The sequence below is a fragment of the Hipposideros armiger genome, unplaced genomic scaffold (genome assembly GCF_001890085.2).
Source record: "Hipposideros armiger isolate ML-2016 unplaced genomic scaffold, ASM189008v1 scaffold_126, whole genome shotgun sequence".
Classification (NCBI taxonomy): domain Eukaryota; kingdom Metazoa; phylum Chordata; class Mammalia; order Chiroptera; family Hipposideridae; genus Hipposideros; species Hipposideros armiger.
Window position 1 is genome coordinate 397,276 of NW_017731476.1, and position 25,905 is coordinate 423,180.

Below are 25,905 nucleotides of genomic sequence, written 5' to 3' on the forward strand. Positions count from 1 at the left end.
CCCATGGCAACCCACTGCCACAGGGGCTGCAGCCTACGCCATGCCGGCGACTCACGGCAGCACAGTTCCAGGTTGAGCTGTTGTTTAGCATGTTAGCTGTGGAGGGCAGTGTCACTGGCCCTCATATGTGGGATCCGAACCGGGACCCTCTGGTGTCCCAAGCCAGTTCTTAACCATCGCGCCACTCGGCAGTTTTTATATTTATTTATTATATGTATTCCTAAGTAGTTTATCCCTTTTGGCGCTTTTGTACATGGAATTGTTTTTCTTAATTTTGTTTTTGGCTTGTTCATTACAAGTGTATAAAAATGCAATTGATTTTTTTTGTCTGCTGAGATTTTTACCCTCCAACCTTGCTGAGCTTATTAGCTATTAGTTCAGATAGGTTTTGTAGAATCCTTAGGATTTTCTATATACAAGATGATGTCCTCTGCAAACCTTTCTAGTCTCGATGCCTTTGATTTCACTTTATTGCCTAATTAACCATGACTAGAGCCTCCAGTGCAACATTGACTAGACATGGCAAGAGTGGACATTCTTGTCTTGTTCCTGGGAAAAATCTTTTGGTCTTTCGTCATTCAGTATGATGTGAGCTGTGGGTTTTTTGTAGATACCCTTTATCATATTGAGGAAGTTCCCTTCTATTCTAGGTTTGTTAAGCGTTTTCATCATAGAGGGGTAGGGGTTTTGGATGTTGTCAAATGTGGGGTGTTTTTTTTTTCATCTGTTGAGATGATCATGTGGTTTTTCTTTATTCTATTGATAGGGTGCATTACATTAATTCATTTTCATATGTTAAACTGACTTTGCATTCCTAATAAATCCACTTGGTCATAATCTCTATATTAGCCGTTGCTGGGCATTTTTGTGTCTATATTCATAAGAGATATTGGTCTGTAGTTTTCTTGTGTCATTTTTGGCTGGTTTTGGTACCAGGGTAATACAGACCTCATAGAACAAGTTGGGAAGTATGCTCTGTTCTATTTTTTTGGAAGAGTTTGTGAAGAAATGGTGTCCATTCTTCTGTAACTATTTGTAGAATTAACCAGTGACACCATCTGAATCAGGCCTTTTCTTTGTGGGTAGTTTTGCTACAGGTGGTTTTATGTACATGACATATGTCTAGTATGCCTGAGAAATGGAACTTTTAATTGTATTTAATATTAATTAGTTCTGTTAAATATAATAAGCCACAGATGGCTATTGTTCACTGTATTGGACAGGACAGGTCTGGAAGAGTGGTTCTCAGTGGAGTGGTACTGCCCCCCTATGGTCATTTTGGAAGTTTGTGGGTGTTTTGAGTTTCATAGTGAATGGAGGCGGTGCCCTTAGAAGGTGAGGGCCAAGCCATCCCACCATGTACAATCTGGTCCTATATGGAGAGTTCATTGTCCCATGCCTGAATGGCTGTTCAGGGACCCCACAGACATCCAATAATATGGGCCAAGAATCGAACTTCATTTTATGTAAGAGCCCAAAGTATATCTTGCTTGGTTTTCATATATGCCAAATTTTCCAGGAATTCAACTGTCAGGTACACAGAAGGAAGATTGTATTTGATTTGTTTGCATCTTTATCAAGAGCTGTTCACAATATGTGGAAAATCCTCTCACTGAAGGCAACCCTCATAGCAAACCCCATTGTTTTTTGGCTGCATTGTAGCTGCCTCATTCACTGTGATTCTAAGTATACAATAGTCGCCTCTTATTCTCAGGGGATATGTTCCATACCCCCACCAGATGCCTGAAACTGTGGACAGTAGTGAACCCTAGATAAACTATGTTTTTTCCTTTACACACATATACATGATAAAGTTTAATTTGTAAATTAGGCACAGTAAGGGATTAACAACAATAACTAACAATAAAATAGAATGATCATAAGGGCTGGCTGAGTGGCTCAGTTGGTTAAGAGCTCGCTTAATAGTGTGAGCTCTGAGCAACAGCGGTTTGAGTCCCAGCCCGAACTGAGCAGCCGCTGAGCTGCCAACAGGTGGCAGGATGGCTCAGCTAAAAATAAATAAATAAAAATAGAACAATTATAACAATATATGGTAATAAAATTTATGTGAATGCGGTTTCTCTCTCAAAATATTTTATTGTACTGTACTCACATTTGCGCTTAAAGGAAGCACTTCACGGCTTCTCTGTGGCAGATCCGAATTGCCGTTACCACGACTCTTGTGCTTTGGGACTATTATTAAGTAAAATAAGGGCCAAGAACACAAGCACTGTGACACTGCAACAGCTGATCTGCTCCCTGAGACAGTTACTAAGTGACTAAGGGACGGGAAGCATATACAGAGTGGATACACTGGACAAACGGAGGATTCAAGTCCTGATGGAATGGAGTGGGATGGCGTGAGATTTCATCATGCTACTCAGAATGGCGTGCAATTTACAACTTAGGAATTTCTTATTTCTGGAATTTTCCATGGAATATTTTTGGACCAAGGTGAACCATGGGTAACTGAAACCAGAAAAAGGGAAACCATGGATAAGAGGAGACTACTGTCTATAAAAATATTAAGTATATATACATGTACTTATTTCAAAAGGCCAAATATATAGGAAAAAGTTCAATATTTGCTCCTGTTACAATTGTCTTCTCATAAATCCAAAGTGCGTCATTGCAAGTAGTTACAGATATCTGACCCCTTTTCATGCCTTAGCATTTACATACTTAAATACATATTTTTTAATAAAAACCATTTTTCTTTTTCTCCTTTATAAATACACTTAGAGTATGGCAGTATTTACTGAAGCTGACCAAACACTTACTCTATGGCCCAGCTATCCCACCCAAGAGGATAAGTCTTCATGTCCACAAAAAGACTTGTAAGAAAAGGTTGATAAAAGCTTTGTTCATAATAGTCTCAGACAGGAAACAACCCAAATCAACAGGGGAGTTAACACATTGTGGCAGAGTCATAAAATTAAAGACTGCTCAACAATAAAAAAAGAAAGAACCACCGGTACATGTAACATGGATGAGACACACAGAAAGACATACCTTATAATTCTGTTTGTACGAAGCTCAAGAACAACAAAACTAGTAGATGATGGTCGAAGTCAAAACAGTGCATTTAGCTGTATGTATGTTGTCTTTCAATAATAATAATTAATAAAAAGAACACAGTATTGAAAATATACTCTGTTAAATACATTAAGGGTGATACTAAGACATATAAGAAGGTATTATCCCTGTCTTCAAGGAGCTCAGAGCTATTGGGGAAAATAAAACACACACACACACACACACACACACACACACACACACACACACAAACCAGTGTGTGTCCGAGGCTATATGACCTGTCAATTTTATAAAGTGTTTCAAGATGTTTGTTTTAAAAATGAGGCATTGGGTCTGCCGAAGCTGAGGCCTCAGTGGCTGGAGTTAAGTGAATAAAGAAGAACATAGGATTTAGTCCCAGAAAAGAGCCCTAATGCCACCCTGTTCTCTGCCCCATGCTCCATTCTCTGCCTCCTCTCACCATTAGGATTGGTCAGTTTCAGGACCTCACCCTGTCACCAGTTAAGTCATCACCTACCCTTTCAGGGGCTTGGTTTTCTCATCTGTAAAATGAGGTTAGTAATCGCTGCTTTCCCTGCCTCCCTCAAGTTTCTAGTGGGTTTCAAATGCCTTTATGTATTTGCAATTGCTATTCAAATGCCTGTAATGACTAGCACCTTTTCTGCTCTTTGTCTGCACTATTACAGGAACTCAGAGAGAAGCCATCTCCTAAGGGAAATGTGACGCCCACGTGAACCAGAGACAGCTGACTGATCAAAGCTTCTTCAGGGTGTGTTTCCTGCTCTGGGACCATGGAGAACCCCATCAAAATCGAGGCATTAACTAATTTCACCCATTAAATACACCCATGTTCTGCTTGGCTCCATCTCCAAAGCCTAGTTACGCTCATAGAGGAAGAAATTCTCAGGTTTTCTTTACACTGCTGCCCTCAATCCCATCTGTCCTACTCACAAGACCTAGTGGTGTCTACTCAAAAGTTGTTAGGGTCTAGCTCTAAATCAGCAAAGCTCTCAATGTTTTAGATGGCTGTAAAATAATGTTTGGGTTGGAATACAGGCTAGCGTGTAACTTTGGGCAAGTCACTTGTTAGGATGTCAACATCCTCTTCTTTAAAGTCAGGACAATAATACCTGCTTTGCAGGTATTTAGAAGAAGATGTCATCAATAGGACTCTGAGGAAACACATTTTGTGGTTCATGATATAATGGTACAATAGTCTTGCCCAATGATACAAGAATGAGATAGATCCATATGCATTATCCATATCTTGAATAATGAAATAAGATGCAGAGGAGCACGTAAAGTATGCTTGATTTGTGTAAAAAACGGGTGGGGATCTATATATTCTATCTTGATAGATATTATAGATAGATATTTATAGATCTATCGATCTGTCTCTATATATAGATACATAAAAGCATAGAGATATGTGTGCATATGTATGCATAATGTTATATAAATAAGATTATATAGATAGATGGGTATCAGATATCCATATACAATATATACAATATATTTTGGATATCTATACACACTAGTCCCTCTTTATCTGCAGTTTCAGTTACCCTCGGTCAACTGTGGTTCGAAAATATTAAATGGAAAATTCCAGAAATAAACAATTCACAAGTTTTCAATTGTGCACTGTTCTGAGTAGCATAATGAAATCTCACGCCATTCTGCTCCATCCCACCCAGGACATATACTACACAATATATGCTCCCCGCCCATTAGTCATTTAGTAGCCAACTAGGTTATCAGATCAACTGTCACCATATCAGAGTGCTTGTGTTCAAGTCACCTTATTGTAGCCTAATGCTATGTCACAGTGCCTATGTCATTCACCCCACTTTATCTCATCACAAGAAGGGCAAGTACAGTACAATAAAGTATTTTGAGAGTGAGAGACAGATGACAGTCACATAACTTATTACAGTATATTGTTATAATTGTTCTATTTCATTATTAGTTAGTGTTATTAATCTCTTACTGTGCCTAATTTATTTTTTTAAAAGAAATTTCATTGGGGAACAGTGTGTTTTTCCAGGACCCATCACCTCCAAGTCAAGTCATTTTCTTCAATCTAGTTTTGGAGGGTACAGCTCACTGGCCCATGTGGGAATCAAACCGGAAATCTTGGTGTTATGAGCCTGCGTTCTAACTACCTGAGCTGACCGGCCGCCCTGTTGTGCCTACTTTATAAATTAAACTTTATCATAAGCATCTATGCATAGGGGAAAAAACAGTATATATAGGGATCAGTACTATTGATTTCAGGCATCCAGCCCACTGGAATGTATCTTCCATGGATTAGGGGGTACTATTGTTTATATTCTTATCTATATAATCCTTATACATACACACATATAACTATATCCTTTTATGTACCTATATCTTTATATAGAGAGACATCTGGACGATTATACTATAAACTGATAATTGTGTTTGCCTCTGGGGAGAGAAGCTGAGGAACTGGAGGTCAGGCACGGGAAGGAGATTTTTTTCCCTGTATATTCTTTTGTATCATTTACATTTTGTAATCATACACATGTATTATTTTAAAACAAAGAGGCCATCATGGGAAAGGGTCTGGCACATGCTAGGTGCTTTAAAGATATTTGTGGATGTACAGTGAACCTTGTTCATTAAGATCTCCATTTACCTAGGCTGTACCAAGAGTATTTTTATTTTTTCTTAAAAACAAAAAACAAATGAGCCGCAGCAAATGTGGTATCATATTAACTTTTGACAATCCTAGGTGGATTATGAGTACATAGATGTTCATTAGAATAGCCTTTATTCTTGTCTCTGAAATATTTCATGATAAAAAATAAAATTTAAGAAACCTGCTGGGGAGTGACTGGAGGTGGGGATACCTGAAGGGAGTTTGGCTAGGGCTTTCGTCATGATTCTTGATGTGGGCGCGGGTTACACAAGTGTGCTTGCTTTGTGACAACTCATCAAGCTGTGTAGTTATGATCTGTCATTCATCCAAATCTATGTCACACTTTATTTAAAAAGTTTACTAAAAAAGCCCCCTCTCTGGTAAACTGAAATTTTTCACAAAGACTTAGTAAAGGATTAGTAAAAAAAAAAACCCCAAAATGAAGAGTTTGATATGATTTTTTCCTTTGCAAATGATCGGGGGTCTTGAGAGTAACAGGAAACCACTCTAAAATCAGTAGCTTTACTTCAGCATGAATTTGCATTTCTTCATCTTCAGTGACATTGCTCTTCATCTTACTCAACCAGCTTTACCCCTTTCCTCCGGCTCCCTTGGCAATTTCAGTGCATTCCATTTCTATTTTGGGAGGTGAAGAGATTGACATCAGAATCAAGTGGATCTATAGGAAGAGAGGGAGGGAAGGAGGAAAGGAGAGGAAGAGACACAGGAGAAGTGGGGAGGGAGGGAGGAGAACAAGAGGGACAGGGCAGGATGTATGGAGAGGTCCTGCCACATTCTCACCCCAATATGCCAGCCACTGAACATGCCCTGAGCTTTCCTCTCCCCAGATTTTGTTCCTATTGTGTTCTCTACCTAAAGTGGCCTCCTTCTTTCCCCTCAATACACTAATTTCCCCTTTTCCTTCAAGGGAGCATTGTGCCTCCAAGGCTAAAATCTAGGCCCAGACATGCAGCAAATGCTGAATATATGAACCCATCTTCAAAAATGTAAATCAGGCGGCCATCGTACTCCCCCGGCTCTTCCCGCACGCGAAATTCTATCAAGAACCAGACCTCATCCCCTACGGCCCCTGAGTCGCGGCCGCCCTCGCCTCGCTGTCCCCCTCCAGCACTCCGCTGCCCGCCTGCTCAGCTAGTCATGCTGGAGCAACTGAGCTCGCTGCCCACACAAATGGATTACAAGGGCCAGAAGCTAGCGGAACAGATGTTTCAGGGAATTATTCTTTTTTCAGCAATAGTTGGATTTATTTATAGTTGGGTACGTGGCGGAACAGTTCGGGTGGACTGTCTATATAGTTAAGGCCGAATTTGCTTTTTCGTGTTTGCTGACACTTCCCCCATGGCCCATTTATCGTCGGCACCCCCTCAAGTGGTTACCTGTTCAAGACTTAGGCACAGAAGACAAGAAACCAGGAGAAAGAAAAATTAAGAGGCATGCTAAAAATAATTGGGGTTTTCATAATTCATCTTTACTCTTGCACCTGCTTTTGTTTCATGTGAGATGAGCTACATTTTTACACTCAAAACACGAGCTAAAAACCACCTATGCTCTTACGGTACAGCTGTGTATCGATTTTGTTCTCTTCATATTTCTTTTCTAACTCAGTTGGGCTTTCATTTATACATATTTTAGATCTTCTCTTCATAATCTTCCTCTGAAACGGAGAACAGAAAAACAAGTATGCAAAGTTTCTTTCAGGTCTACAAAAATAATGAATATATGCCTCATAAGTAACAGTACAATTTAATTATCAAAGTTTTTATAATTATTAAGCTGTTTTAATATTTTCAATTAAAACTCAGTGCAAGTCTAAAAAAAAATGTAAATCAATTCCTGGGCTGCTGGTGGTTTCTCCAATTCACGTGGATTCAAAGCCACAGGGTGACAAGGACCTGCGTGACCTAGAATTTTCTTCCTCTGTACTGCAAATGCCTCGCTCACTGTGTTGACAGCACACTCGCATCCTCTTTATCCCTAGAACCTGGCTGTGCTCATTTCTGCATGAGGACCTTTCACACTCGTTGCTCCCCTTCCCTAAAGAGGAGCTGGAAAGGTTCTTATCTAGATGACCTTCGGCAGGGCTCCCTCCTTCCTGTCATTTGGATCTCAGCTCAGATGTCACCTCTTCAGAGAGGCTTTGACCTTGCTATCCAAAATTATCTTCCTGTCTAACCAGTCACTTTACTTTTTTTTTTTAAGATTTTATTGGGGAATTGGGGAAGAGGAACAGCCAAGTTGTTGTCCAGTCTTAGCTGTGGAGGGTGTAGCTAGCTCATCTCCAAGTCCAGTCACCACCTGGCCACCCCAATGGCAGCTTGTGGCTGCTCATCTCAAGGTGTCGTGTTTAATTCACCATCCCATGCTGGCATCGAATCGGAAACCTTGTTGCTAAGAGTGCATGCTCTAACCACTGATCCATCCTGCCACCTATTGGCAGCTCAACGGCAGCTTAGCTCTGGTGCAGCTCACTGGCTCATGTGGGAGTCAAACCGGCAACCCTGTTGCTCAAAGCTCACGCTCTTAACCAGCTGAGCCACTTGGCCAGCCCTCACTTTACTGTCTTTATGATGCTTATTACTACCTGAACTTATGCCACTCCACTATATGAATTCCTCGTGAACTTGGGGGATCTTTTCTGTTTTGTTCACTGCTGTATCCAGTGCCTAGGACGCTGCTGGTTCATAATAAATGCTCAGCAAACAAGTGATTTGTGGAATAATGAATGAATACTAGCTATTTATTACATACTTATTTTGTACAAGGCACTGTCTAAATGCCTCACATACATTGTCATTTAAATTCTCATAACACCCTATGAAGTTGGTGCTATTGTCAATTTATAGCTTGGGGAGACAGAAGCACTCAGAGAGGTTAGGAAATTTGCTTAAATTCACACGAACAATTGGGGACCTGGGATTTGAACCCAAAGTCTGACTGATGCTAAGTTCGCTCTAAGCCTAGTTAAAAAAGTAAACTCTTGGCCCTGAGACTCTGATTCCGCAGGTGTGGGGTGACGCTGGGGGGGATGGTCTGTGAGTAATAAAAAACGACAGCGAGGGCCCTCGAATCTGGGAATCTTGAGGCTGTGTCCTTCCCGCCAAGCTTACGTCAGGCCAGTCCCCGCCCCTTGAGTGGCGCGAAGGCCATTGGGAGTTGTAGTCGCACCATGTAGTTCGTCAGCGCCCACACACACACACCGGAAATGACGCCAAGGTCACGCCTTCTTTTTTGTCCGCGTTTCCGTCGTTCCGCAGTGTGACTCGCAGACGTCGGTGGTAGGTATTTCTTGGGCCGCGTGTTCCAAGGAGGGCAACCCAGGTGGAGGTACGTGTGGGGACGGTGATGGGCGGGGGTCGGGAGGTGCCGCTTGGGCCCCCCTCTTGGGGCGCTGGACTCTGGCTTTCCCGCAGATCCGGCCGCGCCCGCCGCAGCCCCTCCGCGTCGTCGCCATGTCGCGGTTCTTCACCACCGGTTCGGACAGCGAGTCAGAGTCCTCCCTGTCAGGGGAGGAGCTCGTCACCAAACCTGTCGGGGGCAACTACGGCAAACAGTGAGTGGAGGGCCTGCGCCGTATGGCCCTCTCGCGGAGGGCGGTGCTCGGCGGGCTTTGGAGGGGTGAATGGAGGTGGGGGCAGGAGGCGGCGGGGTCTGAGGACGCTGAGCGTTTAGGGGACCGGAGCCGCGTTGGAGGGACGAGCTTCACGCTTAGGGCACCGTGAATTGCAGGAGTCTACCCGCTGGTACAGGGGATAGTCACAGAGAAGAGATTTCCCCCTGGCTGGATCTGTTGCATCAGCTTCCCCACTGGCCTCCATGGCCACAGGCTTTGCACCACCTCTCTCTGCCTCCCCTCTTCCCGCTCGGTCTCCGACTCCAAAAGTCATAATTATTCTTACCACCAAAAAATCCCGCGCACAAAAGGCTCGCTTGATACCTGGGAGCTGCTCGATGTGGCCCTGAAGCCGAGCCGCCTGGCGCCCGGTTCTTCTTAAACATCTGGTTTTTTTGGTTTTTTTTTTTTACTCCTGACATTTACCTCCACGGAAACACCTTTCGATTCTCTGCAAATTAAAATTCTTTTCAGCCTTTGAAACAATGGAAAGTTGTTTTTCAAACTTGGGTCATCCACCTGGCACCTTTATTATTTTTACCACATGCCTGCCTACTGTTTAAATAAATAAGTAAATACATATACATATATATATATATATATATATACACACACACACACACATATATATATACACACACACATATATATGTATATATATATATATGCATACCCATATGAATATGATTTCATATCCCTGCCACAAGTGGAAAACCAGTATCACTTGCTGTAACATAGAAAATAATTGGAAAAATTAATAAGATGGAGAGAAAGAGGAGATATTATCAGCCGAATGCTGTATGTGGTCTGGTTTCTTGTTATGAAAGAAAAATACTGGCAATGGAGGTGTTCAAGCCACAAACTTTTTCCTTGTCCTTGGCCTCTCATACTCTGGGAAACCTTGCTTTCTAGGGCCTAGTTCAGGTACTACTTTCTTGAAGCCTGGTCACAGCACATTCCCCCTTTTTTTAACTTTGTTGGGGAACAGTGTTTTTTTACCAGGACCCATCAGCTCCAAATCAAGTCGTTGCCTTTAGTCATTGGGTTGTTGGAAAAGTTATGACCCATTTTTGCAACGAAAAACATAGAAAATACGTCATGACGTTTCCGACAACCCAACAGTTGTGGAGGGTGCAGCTCACTGGCCCCTGTGGGAATCGAACCGACAACCTTGGTGTTAAAAGCCTGGGCTCTAACCAACTGGCTGCCCCAAAGCACCCCTTTTTTTTCACTCAGTACTGTGTGTTCATGCAATTAGTCTTCTGACACAGGACATAAGCACCTTTGGTTGTTTATTTTTGAGAGGATGGAGACAGTCACCTTTGTAATTGCTATAACATATGGCAAAAGGCCTTACTTGAAGTCGGCTTAAAAGATTGAGTTTATAGGATGAGGCTGTGAAGAGGAAGAATCAAACAGGATGAGTGGTACAAATGACCTGAGTTACTCAGTTCTGCCCCCCTCTGAAAAGACAGAGATCACTTGGAAAGACGGGAACTAGAAATGGAGGTTAATGGTCCTGGTTCCTTCCAAACAGGCCATTGTTGCTGAGTGAGGATGAAGAAGATACCAAGAGAGTTGTTCGAAGTGCCAAGGACAAGAGGTGAGGCTGTGGGTTGCCTGGGTGACGGGGAGTCTCTGGTGCAATGGCAGGTTAGATGGTGGGCGTGTCCAACATGGTCTTGGGCTCCCAACCCAGGTTTGAGGAGCTGACCAACCTCATCCGGACTATCCGGAATGCCATGAAGATTCGGGATGTCACCAAGTGCCTGGAAGAATTTGAGCTCCTGGGAAAAGCTTATGGGAAGGCTAAGAGCATCGTGGACAAGGAAGGCGTCCCCCGGTTCTATATCCGTATCCTGGCTGACCTGGAGGACTATCTGAATGAGGTGTGATGCCTGTGGGTGTCGAGGGGTCCAGAAGGGGATTGTGGACCTGGGGCCTGCTCCCAGCCCACCTCCAGAGACCATGTTCCCTCTGGGTTGGTTGCCTCCCATACAGTGTTTGCCAGAACACAAGAAATAGGGGGACTGATGCAAGGAGAAGGGTTTTTTTGGCCAAAAATTAAATTACATTTATTTACCTTTTGTGGTTTTATACTTTTTAGTGGTGATACGTAAAGGATCTTTTAAAAATAACGCATGGGATTAAGAAGTTGTATAGATGGTATAGAGTGTATGACTCAGATGGGGTGGTGAGGCCCGGAGCTCAGGAACCACTGCTTAATGTCAGATCCTGTGTCACCTTTTCCCCCCTCTGCCCTGTAGCTATGGGAAGACAAGGAAGGGAAGAAGAAGATGAATAAGAACAACGCCAAGGCCTTGAGCACGCTGCGCCAGAAGATCAGAAAATACAACCGGGATTTTGAGTCCCACATTACCAATTACAAGCAGGTGGGGATGCTAAAGGCAGACTTTTTGAACTGTGAGGACAGTGACCCCATGACTGAGACAAAAACGCATTTGCACATAGGAGGTGTGACTGGAGGAGGTGTCGTGACAGAATTCTGGTGGGGAGGAGTCAGAGGGGGGATGGCTGGCAGGCCTCCTTAATTATGCTCCCATTTCCCTTTCACAAGAATCCTGAACAGTCTGCAGATGAAGACGCTGAGAAGAATGAGGAGGACTCAGAAGGTGAGACCCTTACTGCAGATGGGCAGGAAGTCTAAAGTTAGGGCTCCCCTTGGCTTGCTTCCTTGGTCGTCCTTCAGCCTTGCTTTTCATGATCCTGGCTCTTTTCTCTCATCTCTCCCACCAGGCTCTTCAGATGAGGATGAGGATGAGGATGGAGTCAGTGCTGCAACTTTCTTGAAGAAGAAATCAGAAGCTCCTTCTGGGGAGAGTCGCAAGTTCCTCAAAAAGATGGAGGTAACAGATGGAGTTACAGTGTGTGTGTGTGTGTGTGTGTGTGTGTGTAGGGGAAGGGGTGTGTGTGGGGGGGTTGTCTCCCATGGACCATTGTTGGGTCCCTGGGGAGAAGAAGATGCACAGAACCCTAGGGTAGGAGGGGTTGGGTTTAGTGTGGTTGGTCTGAGAATAGGCTTCCTCCTGGAGCAGAGCACTAAGCCTACTAGAACCTGAAGAATTCTGGGCCCAGCTCTGCTTGTGGGGAGCCATTTGTCCCTGGGGCCAGTCACCACTTCTTTCTGGGTCTTGGTGGCCCAACCTAGCTCTTTACTGACCTGACTCCATGGATGACCACTCCTGCTCCGCTCCTATAAGTCCCTGGGATGTGTTAGGGTTGCAGAGACCAGTCTGTTTCCCATCTTCCTACCGACCCTTTTTGTCCTCTAAGGATGAAGATGAGGACTCAGAAGATTCAGAAGATGATGAAGAGTGGGACACAAGTTCAACGTCTTCTAATTCGGATTCAGAGGAAGAAGAAGGGAAACAGACTGTGCTGGCCTCGAGATTCCTTAAAAAGTAAGACAACGCAGCGGTGCCTTGGGCCACGGTGGGAAAGAAGGGTACCTGTCATTCTGAAGGTGGTGGCTTCTTCCGTGGCGTCCTTTCAGGTTAGAAACGCCAGCTGCTCCCTTTTCACGGAGGGATCTCAGTCAAGTATGTTACTTGACTAAGGTCCCACAGCTAATGTGTCCTGAGGATGGGATTTTAAGGCTCCAGGGTCCAAATGTTTAACCAGGACTTTATTCCCTGCATGTGGACTGGGTGTGAGTCTCACTGTGGTGCCGATTAGCTCTGTGATACTGGACAAGCTACTTAACCTTTCTGATCTTTAGTTTTCTCATCTGTAAAATGGGGTGATACTCGACCGTGCCTTTGAGATAGCTGCAAAGTCCTAGGAGGTGATGTCGGGAAGTGGCATGTCGTGAGCTCTCAGTGACAGCTGTCACACTCCTGAGTACTCATTATTATATAGACAGCGGCCACCTTCCTGATTTACTGGGACAGTCACAGAAGTGAAAGGGTTGTGATTTGGATTTGGGTCCCCACCCGTAGTCTTAGTAGCTCTACAACTTTGGGTAAGTGACCTAACTTCCTTGTCTCAGTTTCCTGCTTTGAGCCAGGGCAGTACCTGTCCCTGTGTGCTGCACAGGCGTCAAATGTCCAGCTCTGAACAACACTGCTCTTTGGACTGCTTTCCTGCTTCCCAGAGCTAGAGTTACGCTGCTTCAGGGGGTGGTACCTGACACTGCAGGGGTATAGACCGACATTTGGTTGAGAAGCTTTTTTTTAAAAAAATATTTTATTTTTCAGTTGCAGTTGACATATTATGTTAGTTTCAGGTATACAACATAATGATTAGACATTTACATAACTTATGAAGTGATCAGCCCGATAAATCTAGTAGCCATCTGACATCACACATAGTTATTATGATATTATTGACTGTATTCCCTGTGCTGTACTTTACATCCCCATGACTTTTTATGACTGGAAGTTTGCACATTTTAATCCCTTCACCTTTTTCATCCACCCCCCCTAGCCCCCACCCATCTGGCAACCTTCAAAATGATCTCTATCTAGTTTGTTTCTGTTTTTCATTTATTTTGTTTTTTAGATTACACATATAAGTGAAATATGGTATTTGTCTTTCTCTGACCTATTTTACTCAGCATAATACCCTCTAGGTCCATCCATGTTGTCGCAAATGGCAAGATTTCATTTATTTTTATGACTGAGTAATATTCCACTGTATGAATGTACCACCTCTCCTTTATCCATTTGTCTATCAGTGGACACTTAGGTTGCTTCCATATCTTGGCCATTGTAAATAATGCTGCAATGAACATAGGGGTGTATGTCCTTTTTGAACTAGCGCTTTGAGTTTTTCCAGATTGCAGAGTCCTTCTTTGTGTCTTGTTATAACCTTTGTTTTAAAGTCTGATACAAGTATTGCTGCCCAGCGTTTGTTTGTTTTTTGGTTTCCATTTGCATGAAATATGTTTTTCCACCCCTTTACTTTTAGTTTGTGTGTCTTAATATCTGAAGTGGGTCTCGTGTAGGCAGCATACGTATGGGTCTCGTTTTCTTATCCATTCAACCATCTGTGTCTTTTGATTGGAGCATTGAGTCCATTTACATTGGATTATTGATAGGAATGTAGTTATTGCTATTTTATTACTCATATTTTTTATCTTTTTTTCTTGTTAGAGAAGCCCCTTTAATATTTCTTGTAATAGTGGTTTGGTGCTGCTGAATTCCTTGTTTTTTTTCATTGAGAAGTGTTTTTTTTTAACGTGTGCTCCAGGGATCACTGCTCTCAAGCCTGGGAAGCATTTTACTCAGAACACTTCTGACACCATATGTGTGGGCTTTTTCCTCACACCAACCTGTTCTCCCAACTCTGGACACCAGCTAGGTGTTCAACAGTTCATTTCTGTTCTGACTCTACCTGCCCAGAGTTAGTGCAGACCCCACAGGTTCGGGGCTCCGTCCTACAAGACCGCCTCCACCTCAGATGCCAGTTGCAAGTCCCAGGGCTCGATACCTGTACTTCTTCTGACCATCCAGCTATGAATTAAAAGTTCCCACTATCACCTCATGTTCAGTAAGTTCCTAGAATGACTCAGAACTTAGGAAAGCCTTTTTACTAGCTGCCAACTAATCAGCTTAAAAATCAGTAAAAGATAAAGTGCAAAAAAAATATAAATTTGCTGTTCTCAGGTCCATCTGGACAGAGCAACAGTGTTTCTTTTAGATTCTCTGGAAAACCTTAGAGGTTCGCTGTGGAGCAACATGGCTGCTTCTGTGTCTGCAGTGGCCTGGTTAGCATTTCTGCCTTGTTAGACCAGACCTTAGCGTTCCCTCCGTAAGAGTTCCTTAATAGGTGTAATGTGGTGGCAGACCTTGGCAAGTTGTCTGGCAAATTCAGATGCTTAACCCGTCCTCGCTTTGGTCATGGTCAACGTGAGATCATTTCTGTAACTTGGACACAGGACTCGATGGAGGAGAAATTATGGGAGGAAGACACTTCAGAGGTGGCGAGAGGGCTGCTTTTTCACTTCCCGTGTCCCCTGGCAGGGCCCCTGCCACAGAGGAGGAAAAGAAGGCCGCTGAGAAGAAGCGGGAGGACAAAGCCAAGAAGAAGCATGACCGGAAATCCAAGCGCCTGGATGAGGAGGAGGAGGACAACGAAGGCGGGGAGTGGGAGAGGGTCCGCGGGGGAGTGCCCCTCGTTAAGGTGAGGGTTTGGGGAGCAGCTTGTGAGAGCATACAGGTGCCGTCTAGTCGGGTTGAGAGAAAAGTTCAGGCAAGAATGGGTTCCTGTTGACTTGCACATGACAGGATGTGTGTCGCCTAGGAGAAACCAAAGATGTTTGCCAAGGGAACTGAGATCACCCATGCTGTTGTCATCAAGAAGCTGAATGAGATCCTCCAGGCCCGAGGCAAGAAGGGGACAGATCGGTAAGATTCACCTGGGCTGTGGGCTCAGAGGGTGAAAGCTCGTCTCAGATGCAGGGCGGTGCTTGATGGACACACAGTGCTGTTGGGGGAAGACGTGTGTGGCTACAGTAGAAGGAATGGTACTCTTAGAACATTCTCGTTCGTTTTCTGCTGTTGACTCTCCCTTAGACCTTTAATTAGCCATTTAACGTTTTAGGACTGTTTTCCCATCTGTACATTGGGAATAATGCTCACCTTCTTTAGTCATTCAATGACTGGAGAGGATGGTAGGTTGTTAGCATTAATGCTGTTGGTGTGTAGGAGAGGGGTGAGGAGGATGGGCTGTTGGGAATGAGGCTGCCTTACCTGTCTGGAGGGGGCGTGCTGTGTGCCAGGAGGAGGCTTTTTGACTTATTTCTGATTCCTCGCCCCGTTCTGTATGCCTCCAGTGCAGCCCAGATCGAGCTGTTACAGCTGCTGGTTCAGATCGCTTCTGAAAACAACCTTGGAGAGGGTGTCACCGTCAAGATCAAGTTCAATATCATCGCCTCTCTCTATGACTACAATCCCAACCTGGCCACATACATGAAGGTGAGGGCAACTCAGAGGAGCACCCCAGGACTGAGCTGGTGGGCCAGGGGAAGGTGCCTCGTGTCCTCAACCCCAGGGCTGTGGAAACAGTTGAAGGCCCTGGGGATCTCTGGTGCCAGGCTCTGGGGAGGCTTCAGCTTAGCCCACCTGCACACCTCTGACTGTCATCGGGTCTCTTGACAGCCTGAAATGTGGCAGAAGTGCCTGGACTGCATCAATGAGCTGATGGACATCCTGTTCGCAAACCCCAACATCTTTATTGGAGAGAACATTCTGGAAGAGAGTGAGAACCTGAGTAATGCTGACCAGGTAAAGGGAGGAATTAGCAGGCTAGTTGGAGTTACATTGTCTGCTTTGTGAAAACTCAGAGGAGACGAAAGGATTCAAGTTTAGGACTGAGGTCTGGGTTGACCGATTTATTGGGTTGTCGGAAAAGCCATGGTGCATTTTTGCAACGAAAAACAGAAAAAATACGTCATGACTTTTCCGAGAACCCAATATTCCGCCTTCACCTTTTTAGCCGCTGCGTGTCCGTGGCTGCATCCTTACTCTGGTGGAACGAATGGATGAAGAATTTACCAAAATAATGCAAAATACTGATCCTCACTCCCAAGGTGAGCCTGAGCAAGTGTGAGCATCGGTTGGAGGGAAAGTGCAAGGAGTAAAACTAAGGGTTATGCTGACTTAGAGTGTTTGGAAAGCCAGCCCTTCCTCAGCCCAGCATTCACACTGGGCGGCCTAAGATATGGGGTCCCACTCCTGTAGCTTCTGATTCAGTAGGTCTGGGTGGGGCCCCCAATGTTTTTTTTAAACATGCTCCTACGTGGTGCTGTTGGTGTGGGGACTGCCCTTTGAAAATCATTAGGGTATTGCCTCTGTTCACCTGGCTTGTTGAGTGTGGATTAGAGGCATTGGGGTGGGGAAAAAACAGGACATTGACTCAGTAAAATGTGAATGTGCTCATGTGCCCACCAAGTCGGGGGTGTTACGGTGAATGAGGCAGTTGGAGGTCTTCCTGTTCCTAGAGTTCACACTCGGTGCTGGGAAAGGCGGTTCAACACGTAAATAAACAGGGTAATTGTAGGTGATACAAAGTGTGGCTTAGAAATTCCAGCTGGGGCCTATGATAGAGAGTGGCTGCTTTGGGTAAGGATGGAAGAGGGCGTCCTTAGGGGCTATGAGGTAAGGCTGGAGTGAGGAAGGGGGCAGCTGATCGGTAGGAATGGGCAGGAAAGAACCCCGGGGGTGGGAGAGGGAGCACAGACAGTGAGCTGTGCGTGTTCCAGGACTGGACGGCGTTCCAGGGCCCATGGGCAGACTTTTCTGGGGGGTGCATATAACACAGGTGGCTGGGAGGGCCTGGTGCCCATCTGAGCTGAGGGTGGGTGTTCCCTGCAGAGTATGTGGAGCACCTGAAGGATGAGGCAAAGGTGTGCGCCATCATCGATCGCGTGCAGTGCTACCTGGAGGAGAAGGGCACCACTGAGGAGGTGTGCCGCGTCTACCTGAGGCGCATCCTGCACACCTACTACAAGTTTGATTACAAGGCTCATCAGCGGCAGCTCACCCTCCCCGAGGGTGCCTCCAAGGTGAGGGGACGGGTGGGGGAAGCGTGGGACGGATTGCAAAGCTGCTTTCCCTGGGGGCTTCTGAGCTGGAACTGGAGCCGACAGGGACTCCGGGACCAGAGCGAGGCCAGGTGGGGTCCCGCCTTTGGCTGCTAAAGCCCGAGCCGTTTAGGGCCCTTGTCTGTGCCTCACCACCCCAACACCATTACCCCCCCAGTCTGACCAAGATCAGGCAGAGAATGAAGGAGAGGACTCGGCCTTGCTGATGGAGAGGCTGTGCAAATACATCTACGCCAAGGACCGCACGGACCGGATCCGCACCTGTGCCATCCTGTGCCACATCTATCATCACGCTCTGCACTCCCGCTGGTACCAGGCCCGCGACCTGATGCTCATGAGCCACCTGCAGGACAACATCCAGCACGCGGACCCGCCAGTGCAGGTGGGACGAGGGGGCACCCGGGCCCCGGTGCAGAGAGGGGAGCAGGCCAGGCCCCTGTGTGGTCACGCAGACACAAGGACACTGTCCGTCCAGTGCCAGCGCTCTTTGATCCTCCTGCATCGTACTTCAACAGCAGTGGACTCCTCGGGGTAGAGATTCGGGTTCACCTAATATTACTGTACCTACTATGTGTCTGCTTCAGCACATTAGGAGATTGTCTTGTTTCAGAAGATAAAAAAAAGCCCTTACAAAGTTGTCAAACTAATTGGAAAGACAGGGACCCAAGTGTAGTGTGATGTGTTGGGACATAATAGTGGAATGGCTCATTTTGTGTGTGGCTGTGTTGTGAAGACATTTCCATATAGAAAGACTATTAAAGCTGTGTCTTTAGGTGTGTATTTTAAAATAATTAAGAAACACGTGTGTGTAGAACATGGGGTGACCCTGTCTGGTGGTGGTTTTTAAATAGCACTCCCATTCGGTCTTTTTCGTTTCATTTCCAGTTTGAGGCTGTTGTAAATGAAGCTGCTGTGAGCATTTGTGTATAAGTCTTTGTGTGGATAGGTATCTCCTCTTAGGTGAATACTTCAGAGTGAAATTGATGCACACAGTGTAGGTGACGTTCAGTTTTATAAGAAACTCAGAAGTGGTTTTATACCGCTTCATACCCTCCCGGTAATGTTTGGTGTTGGAGGCCTTAATTTTAGACCTATTGGGGGTTGTTAAGTGGGATCTCGTTGTCGTGTGTTTGTATTTCCCTGATAACTACTGACATTACTTTTTTGTTTATTTGTCCTTCACACACCTTCTTTCATGAAATGTCTGGTTAACTTTTGCCCATTTTTTCCTAAAGATTGGAGTATTCATCATATTATTGAGTTGTAGGAATTCTTTATATCCTGGTTTCCACCTTGTCAGATCAAAGTTTTCCAAATGTTTTCTTCCAGTCTGTGCTTTGCCTATTCATTTTCTTAGCCATTCCTTTTGGTGTAGTCTGATTTATCAGGTGTTTTTTTTTTTCATTTATGGTTATTATTTCCTGCCTACTTGCAGTTCATGAAGATATTCTTTCTATTTTTGTTTTTGAAAGTTCTTATGGTTTTAGCTTTCATGTTGAGATCTGTGATTTTTGCATAAGGTATGAAGTCAGGGTCAAAAGCATTCTTTCCCATTATGTTGCTTTGGTGCCTTTTGGGAGCCACATGTCCCTGTAAGTGTGAGTATATTTGTGGGTGCTCTGTTCTGTTCCATTCATTCATGTTTTTGTCTAGCCTATGCCAGGCTACTACTGTCTCAATGCTACGCCTATAGAGTAAGTCTCAAAGTCAGGGAGTGGGAGTCTTTTTCTTTTTTTAAGAATGCTTTGGATATTCTGTGACCTTTGCATTTCCACATAAACTTTAGTGTCAACTTGTCAATTTCTACAAAAACACCTGCTGGAATTATATTAACCTGTAAGTCAATGTTGGGAGAAATCGACATCTTAACACCATTGAACCTTTCAGTCTTAGATGTTCTCTCTTCATTTAATTTCTCCAGTTTCTTTCTATACAATGTTGGAGGTATTATACATCTTCAAAAAATTGTTTTTGAATATTACGTGATTTTATTTTCCAATTGTTAACCACCAGCATCTAAAAATACAAGTAATTTTTGTATCGTTGTACCCTTCCATTTTGCAGTCTTGTACCGCTTGATGGGAACAGGTTCTGATAAATGCATTGTTAGGTGATTTTGTGGTTGTGCGTGTGCTTACACAAACCTAGGTGGTCCAGCCAGCTTCACACCTGGGCTTTATGGTACACCGCCATCCTATGTGCTTTCTGTCCTTGACCAAAACGTTATGTGACACATGACATGACTGTATAGAGTCCTTAAGATTTTCTATTGACATAACCATGTCATCTGCATATAGAGACAGCTTTATTACTGTACCAAATCTTTATGACTTGACTTTCTTTTTCTTTCTTTCTTGCCATGGTGAATGACTCGAATCTCTAGTGCAGTGCTGAATAGAAATAATGAGAGCAGACATTTCACTGTTAAATATAATGTTAGCTGTAGAATTTTTGTAGATACCCTGTCTCAGATTGACCCTAGTTGATCTTGGATCTCTTCAGATCCTAGCTGGCTGAGAATTGTTGTCATAAATAGATGTTGAATTTTGTCAAAAGCTTTTTCTGCTTTTATTGAAATGATAGCTATTTTTCCTTTCTTCTGTTCATATGGTAAATGACCATTATTTTATATTTTATACCAGACTTTCATTCCTAAGACAGATCCTACTTGATTATAACATAGTATCTCTTTCCTGTGTTGCTGGATTCTATTTGCTAATACTTTTTAAGGATCTTTGCGTCTTATGTTCATGACTGATACTGACCTCCTCTATATTTTAGTTGTCAGTACTAAGTCTTCCCCCGCACCAAAAAAACAAAACAGAAAAACCTGTGCTGCCTGCAGGCTTCCATCTTAATTAGTGGCAGGTCCATTTTTTCAGGTGCCTAGGCCAGAAACCTTGAACTCATCCTTGATTCTGGTCTTTTTCCTCACATACTGCATCTGCCTCCCCAGCCATATCTATTCAGAATCCACATCTGACCACTTCCTCTGCTCCCGTCTGTCCTGAGCCACCATCATCCTGGTCTCTGCTTTTGCCCCTGTATCCCTTCAGGCTGTTCTTAATACAGTAGCCAGAGTAACTGTGTTACATTAAGTCAAGATTAGTCACTTACTTGCCCAAAGCCTTAGCGTGGCATACAGGGAGGGCCGTGTGCCTGCCCATCCCCCGGGTTATGGTCACACCTTCACCAGCTCCACCTGTCACACTTCTGGTTCCTCAGACACCTCAGTTCCTGCACGGGGCCTGTGTTTCTGCAGTGCTCTTCTTCCAGCTAGATGCATGACTTGCTCCCTCTTTTTTTTTTTTTAATTGCTTCTTTATTTAAACATTCCCTTCAAAAAGAGGCCTTCCCTAGTCATCCTGTATAGAATTGTGAGCTACCACCACCGCACAGACTCTTTCTTACTTCCCTTTTCTGCATTATTTTTCTCCTTAGCACCACCTGCATATTCCACTCACTTTGTCCCCCACACACCACCCCATGGACGGGCAGGACTTGTCTGTTGTGTCAGCACACTGGTGTATTGTTCATTGTTTGTGGATGAATGGAGGACTTGCCGGGTGGCCGACCCCTCTGACCCCCTCACCCTCTCTGCCCCCAGATCCTGTACAACCGCACCATGGTGCAGCTGGGCATCTGTGCCTTCCGGCAGGGCCTGACCAAAGACGCCCACAATGCTCTGCTGGACATACAGTCGAGCGGCCGTGCCAAGGAGCTGCTGGGCCAGGGGCTGCTGCTGCGCAGCCTGCAGGAGCGCAACCAGGAGCAGGAGAAGGTGGAGCGGCGCCGCCAGGTGCCCTTCCACCTGCACATCAACCTGGAGCTGCTTGAATGCGTGTACCTGGTGTCGGCCATGCTCCTGGAGATCCCCTACATGGCCGCACACGAGAGTGATGCCCGGCGGCGCATGATCAGCAAGCAGTTCCACCACCAGCTGCGGGTGGGCGAGCGCCAGCCCCTGCTGGGTGAGTGTGGGCTCTGGGAGGCAGGTACCGCTGTGTGTTCTCCGATTGCTTTTCACCGAGGATTCAAGAAAGCGGAAGGGAGTGGTTCCACTTGACTTAATGACGTCTCTGTGGCATCTCCTGAAGGCATCCTCCTTACTCAGCATCTCTGCAGCCTCGTACCTTAGGATATGTTGGCCTGGCCTGCAGATCAAACTCCCTGCTGCCTCCTTTACTCTCCGCTTCAGTCTGTCCCTGTCAGCATTATCTTTCTACCAAATTTATGGTGTTCCATATCCCCAGCGCCTTAGAAGTCCTCTGCTACCTACAGAATCAAGTGCAGTCTCCTTAGTCTCAGTGAAACTCCAATGACCCGATATTTCTAATTTAGTGTAAGTTTACGTAGTACATTCTTCCCGCCTGGCACTGCGTTAAGTGTTTTATAAATAATAATTTGTTTACTCTTCATTGGTAATAGCCCTGGTATGGAGGTGCTGTTATTACCTCTTTTTCTTGATCAAGAAGCTGAGGCACAGAAGTTAACTGACTTACCCAGCCTTTTTTTTTTTTTTATGATTTTATTGGGGGATGGGAACAGCGCTGGGGAATTGGGGGAAGGGGAACAGACAAGTTCCCCTTTTTGTTCTTCAGTCTAGTTGTGGAGGACGTTGTTTCACTGGCCCAATTTGGCACCATCATTGCGCTCTTCCCAGACGAGGCAGGTCAGTCGCTGGCTTCTGGACGGCCGCTCACTGCGGCTGCTGGCCGCTGACGCTGGCTGCTGGCTACACACGGTAGCCCATGGCAACCCACTGCAGCAGGGGCTGCAGCCTACACCATCGCAGGTGACTCATGGCAGCCCAGCTCCAGGTTGAGCTGTTGTTCAGCATCTTAGCTGTATAGGGCAGTGTCACTGGCCCTCATATGTGGGATCCGAACTGGGGCCCTCTGGCGTCTGAAGCCAGCTCTTAACCAACGTGCCACTCGGCTGGCCCAACTTACCCAGCTTTTAACACAGCTGATTTGCGCCTCTCGAACCTTTTTTCCTCTTTCCCTTCATGCACATTATTTTTCAGCCAACCAGCTAGACCCTTGGCCTTCAAGAATCTACCCTTGGCTCCTCTGTTCACTTCTGAAAGATCTGATCGATTGAGCCAGGGGTTGAGTGAGCTGTGATTTCACTGGGGAAGGAATCTGAATTGCACCCTTGCTGTGGAGTGGTGCGTGGAAGGACCTGGACAGGGCCCTGTCCACAGCCACATACCCTTATGGATCTGGCCTCTCTTGGTGTGTGTGTGTGTGTGTGTGTGTGTGTGTGTGTGTGTTTTCGTGTTGGACTGGTGCTCCTTAGGCACATTTTATTTGGCTTATGTAGTGATACTTGGTGTTAATGGGACAATTTCCAGTGAAAATCTCTGGATCACCATAGTCCTGCCTCTGTTACTGCCTGCAGTGGGGCCAAAGCCAGTTTCTGTTTCAGCTCTGCACTGCTATTTAAATGGAAGCTAAATGCACAGGGCTTTGTACCTCTCCTTCTGCTTAGCCCTGTTCCTACGTTTTTCTTCGTGGGCCTGACACGGTGGTGCTTGGCCCTGACCTGGGCTTAGCCATGTTTGTGTTTCCCCACACCTGCCATTCACGTCCAGCCTTGGAGCTGTCATCCTCTCCTGTCTGCCCTGAATTCCATCTACTCTTAGGGGCCATGTCTGTCTGCCTGGCTTGTCTCAGGATGGTATTTGGGGACCCGAGTCTATAACCAGCACTTCAAACCTGTGATTTCACAGAGGTAATTTAAAGTGAGGCTACGTTTTTATAAGGAAAAGGAGTGAGCCTCTTTAAAGAAAAATAAGCTGATAGCAGTGTGATATTTAGATAAGGCAAAAATCATGAAGGTGGTATAAGAAGGAAGGGAGTTTGGGTAAGTACTGTTTCAACTGAGACATCAGGGTTTTTTAGGTCTAAGAGCCTTATAAGAATCTGATGAAAACTATGGACTCTTTTTCTAGGAAAATGTACGTAAGGCTACACACACAATTTGTCACCATTTTCAGGGGGCTCACCAGTCCCCTGAAGCACGTCATGGATTGATTTAGTCTCAATCTAAATACAGTTTTTCTGGTATTAAGGGACCTTGTCCAACCACATGGCTGTGTAGTAGAGAGAAGAGAGGCCCAATGCGGTACTTTGCTCTCCTGGCCTGTGCTCCTCCCTAGAAGGTGCTCATGGGGGCAGGAGCCCCGGCCCCAGGTTTCCCTGGGCGCTACCTCATTCCCACCTTTTCAGGTCCCCCTGAGTCCATGAGGGAACACGTGGTTGCTGCCTCCAAGGCCATGAAGATGGGCGACTGGAAGACATGCCACAGCTTTATCATCAACGAGAAGATGAACGGCAAAGTGTGGGACCTTTTCCCTGAGGCCGACAAAGTCAGGACCATGCTGGTTAGGTGAGCAGAGAGGGAGTTGCGGTGGGCGGGGAGAAGATGGGGTGGTCCCTTCCCCTGAAAGTCTCCTCTTCCTTCTCCCCTTAGGAAGATCCAGGAAGAGTCGCTGCGGACCTACCTGTTCACCTACAGCAGCGTCTATGACTCCATCAGGTAGGATGAGCCCTGAGGGTTCATGGGGGTCCCACGTTGTGGCCGAGGGCCCTGACCTGCTGCTTTACATTCTCCTCCCAGCATGGAGACTCTGTCTGACATGTTCGAGCTGGACCTGCCCACTGTGCACTCCATCATCAGCAAGATGATCATCAACGAGGAACTGATGGTGAGGCCCGGGGTGTAAGTGGGCGGTGGAGCCATGGGGACCTGGGAGGGGAGGGCTCTGACGTGTGTTGCGTCCCTGCCTCTGGCTGCTCCTGTCAGGCCTCCTTGGACCAGCCGACGCAGACGGTGGTGATGCACCGCACTGAGCCCACCGCCCAGCAGAACCTGGCCCTGCAGCTGGCGGAGAAGCTGGGCAGCCTGGTGGAGAACAACGAGCGGGTGTTTGACCATAAGCAGGGGACCTACGGCGGCTACTTCCGAGGTGAGTGCCTCCATCCCCTTTCCCTCCCGGGGCCCTGGCCCCCCCTCCTGCCTCCCCCTTGCCAGGCATTCCCTCGCCCCCTTCCCTCCTCTCTTTTACAGACCAGAAGGATGGCTACCGGAAAAACGAGGGCTACATGCGCCGGGGCGGCTACCGCCAGCAGCAGTCTCAGGCGGCCTACTGATGGCGCAGCTCCTGTCTCCGTGGCCTTGACGTTCAGCCATCAGGTCCTAAACCACACCCCCCCTCATTAAAGGTGTATTTAGAGTTAGTTGTTGTGGCTCCTCTTGCCTCCATGTCGCCACAAAGGGGTGTTGGGCATGTTCATTTTCTCGTTATATTGCTCAGTTTCTGCCACCTGACAGGCATGAGGCTCAGGCAGTAGGGGTGGCGTGTACGTCCCTCTGCCTCCAAAGAGCTTGCTGCTCTTTGGCATTTTACAGATGATTGCAGTGACGTGATAAGTTATGATGGGTGTAAAAAAGGTCGTGGGTATACTGAACAGGTGGATGTGACTGGGGCACAGATATCAGACAGAGTGAAATGGAGGAGGCAGTGGTGATGGCTGGTCCTAGCTGGCGGGTGGGTGGTGGTCATGAGCAGGGAAAAGGGATAGTTTGTCTAAACCTGTGTGAAGTTTGGTCACTGGACCAGTGTGGCCTCCGAATGAGCCAGTCCCTGACAAAACACAGGTACCACAGCTAAGCATAGGCGCTGAGAAACTTCACCACTGCGTGACAGCCAAGCATGTAATCGTGTTTCTCATTTGTGTCATTTGTGTTTTCTAAAGTATTGATCTATAGTAGATTGGGAACTTTTTTAAAATAATTCTCTACCACATTTGAGAAGCACTGATGGAGGCAGAGGAATAAGAGCAAAGGTTGGAGGAATGAAAGAGCCGTGTGGCTGGTGTAAGTGTGTGTGGAGTATGGATAGGAGAGGGAGACTTAGGCTGTCTCATGAAGATTTAATGCTTTGGACTATTGGGAACAAAATCCACAAAGGGACCCAATTTTAATAATGGTGATGGAGCCCCA

General features: G+C 45.8%; 1 protein-coding gene across 2 annotated transcripts; it reads left to right on the forward strand.

Annotated features, from left to right (window-relative positions):
• The first annotated feature begins 8,932 nt into the window (after window positions 1–8,932).
• LOC109385972 (eukaryotic translation initiation factor 3 subunit C) lies at window positions 8,933–25,139 on the forward strand. Of its 2 annotated transcripts, none has more exons than XM_019648794.1 (21): window positions 8,933–9,043; window positions 9,130–9,269; window positions 10,867–10,932; window positions 11,029–11,218; window positions 11,597–11,722; window positions 11,908–11,962; window positions 12,087–12,196; window positions 12,624–12,751; window positions 15,314–15,473; window positions 15,594–15,697; window positions 16,126–16,267; window positions 16,451–16,576; window positions 16,788–16,881; window positions 17,666–17,856; window positions 18,053–18,277; window positions 21,503–21,866; window positions 24,129–24,288; window positions 24,373–24,438; window positions 24,520–24,607; window positions 24,706–24,868; window positions 24,970–25,139. In XM_019648794.1, exons 2-21 carry the CDS (start codon window positions 9,169–9,171, stop codon window positions 25,050–25,052), a joined length of 2,742 nt encoding a protein of 913 aa, XP_019504339.1. In that variant the 5' UTR covers window positions 8,933–9,043; window positions 9,130–9,168; the 3' UTR covers window positions 25,053–25,139. The 2 variants fall into 2 exon arrangements, with proteins under 2 accessions (XP_019504339.1, XP_019504340.1); XM_019648795.1 differs by having other exon boundaries at window positions 8,949–8,994.
• The last annotated feature ends 766 nt before the right edge of the window (window positions 25,140–25,905 follow it).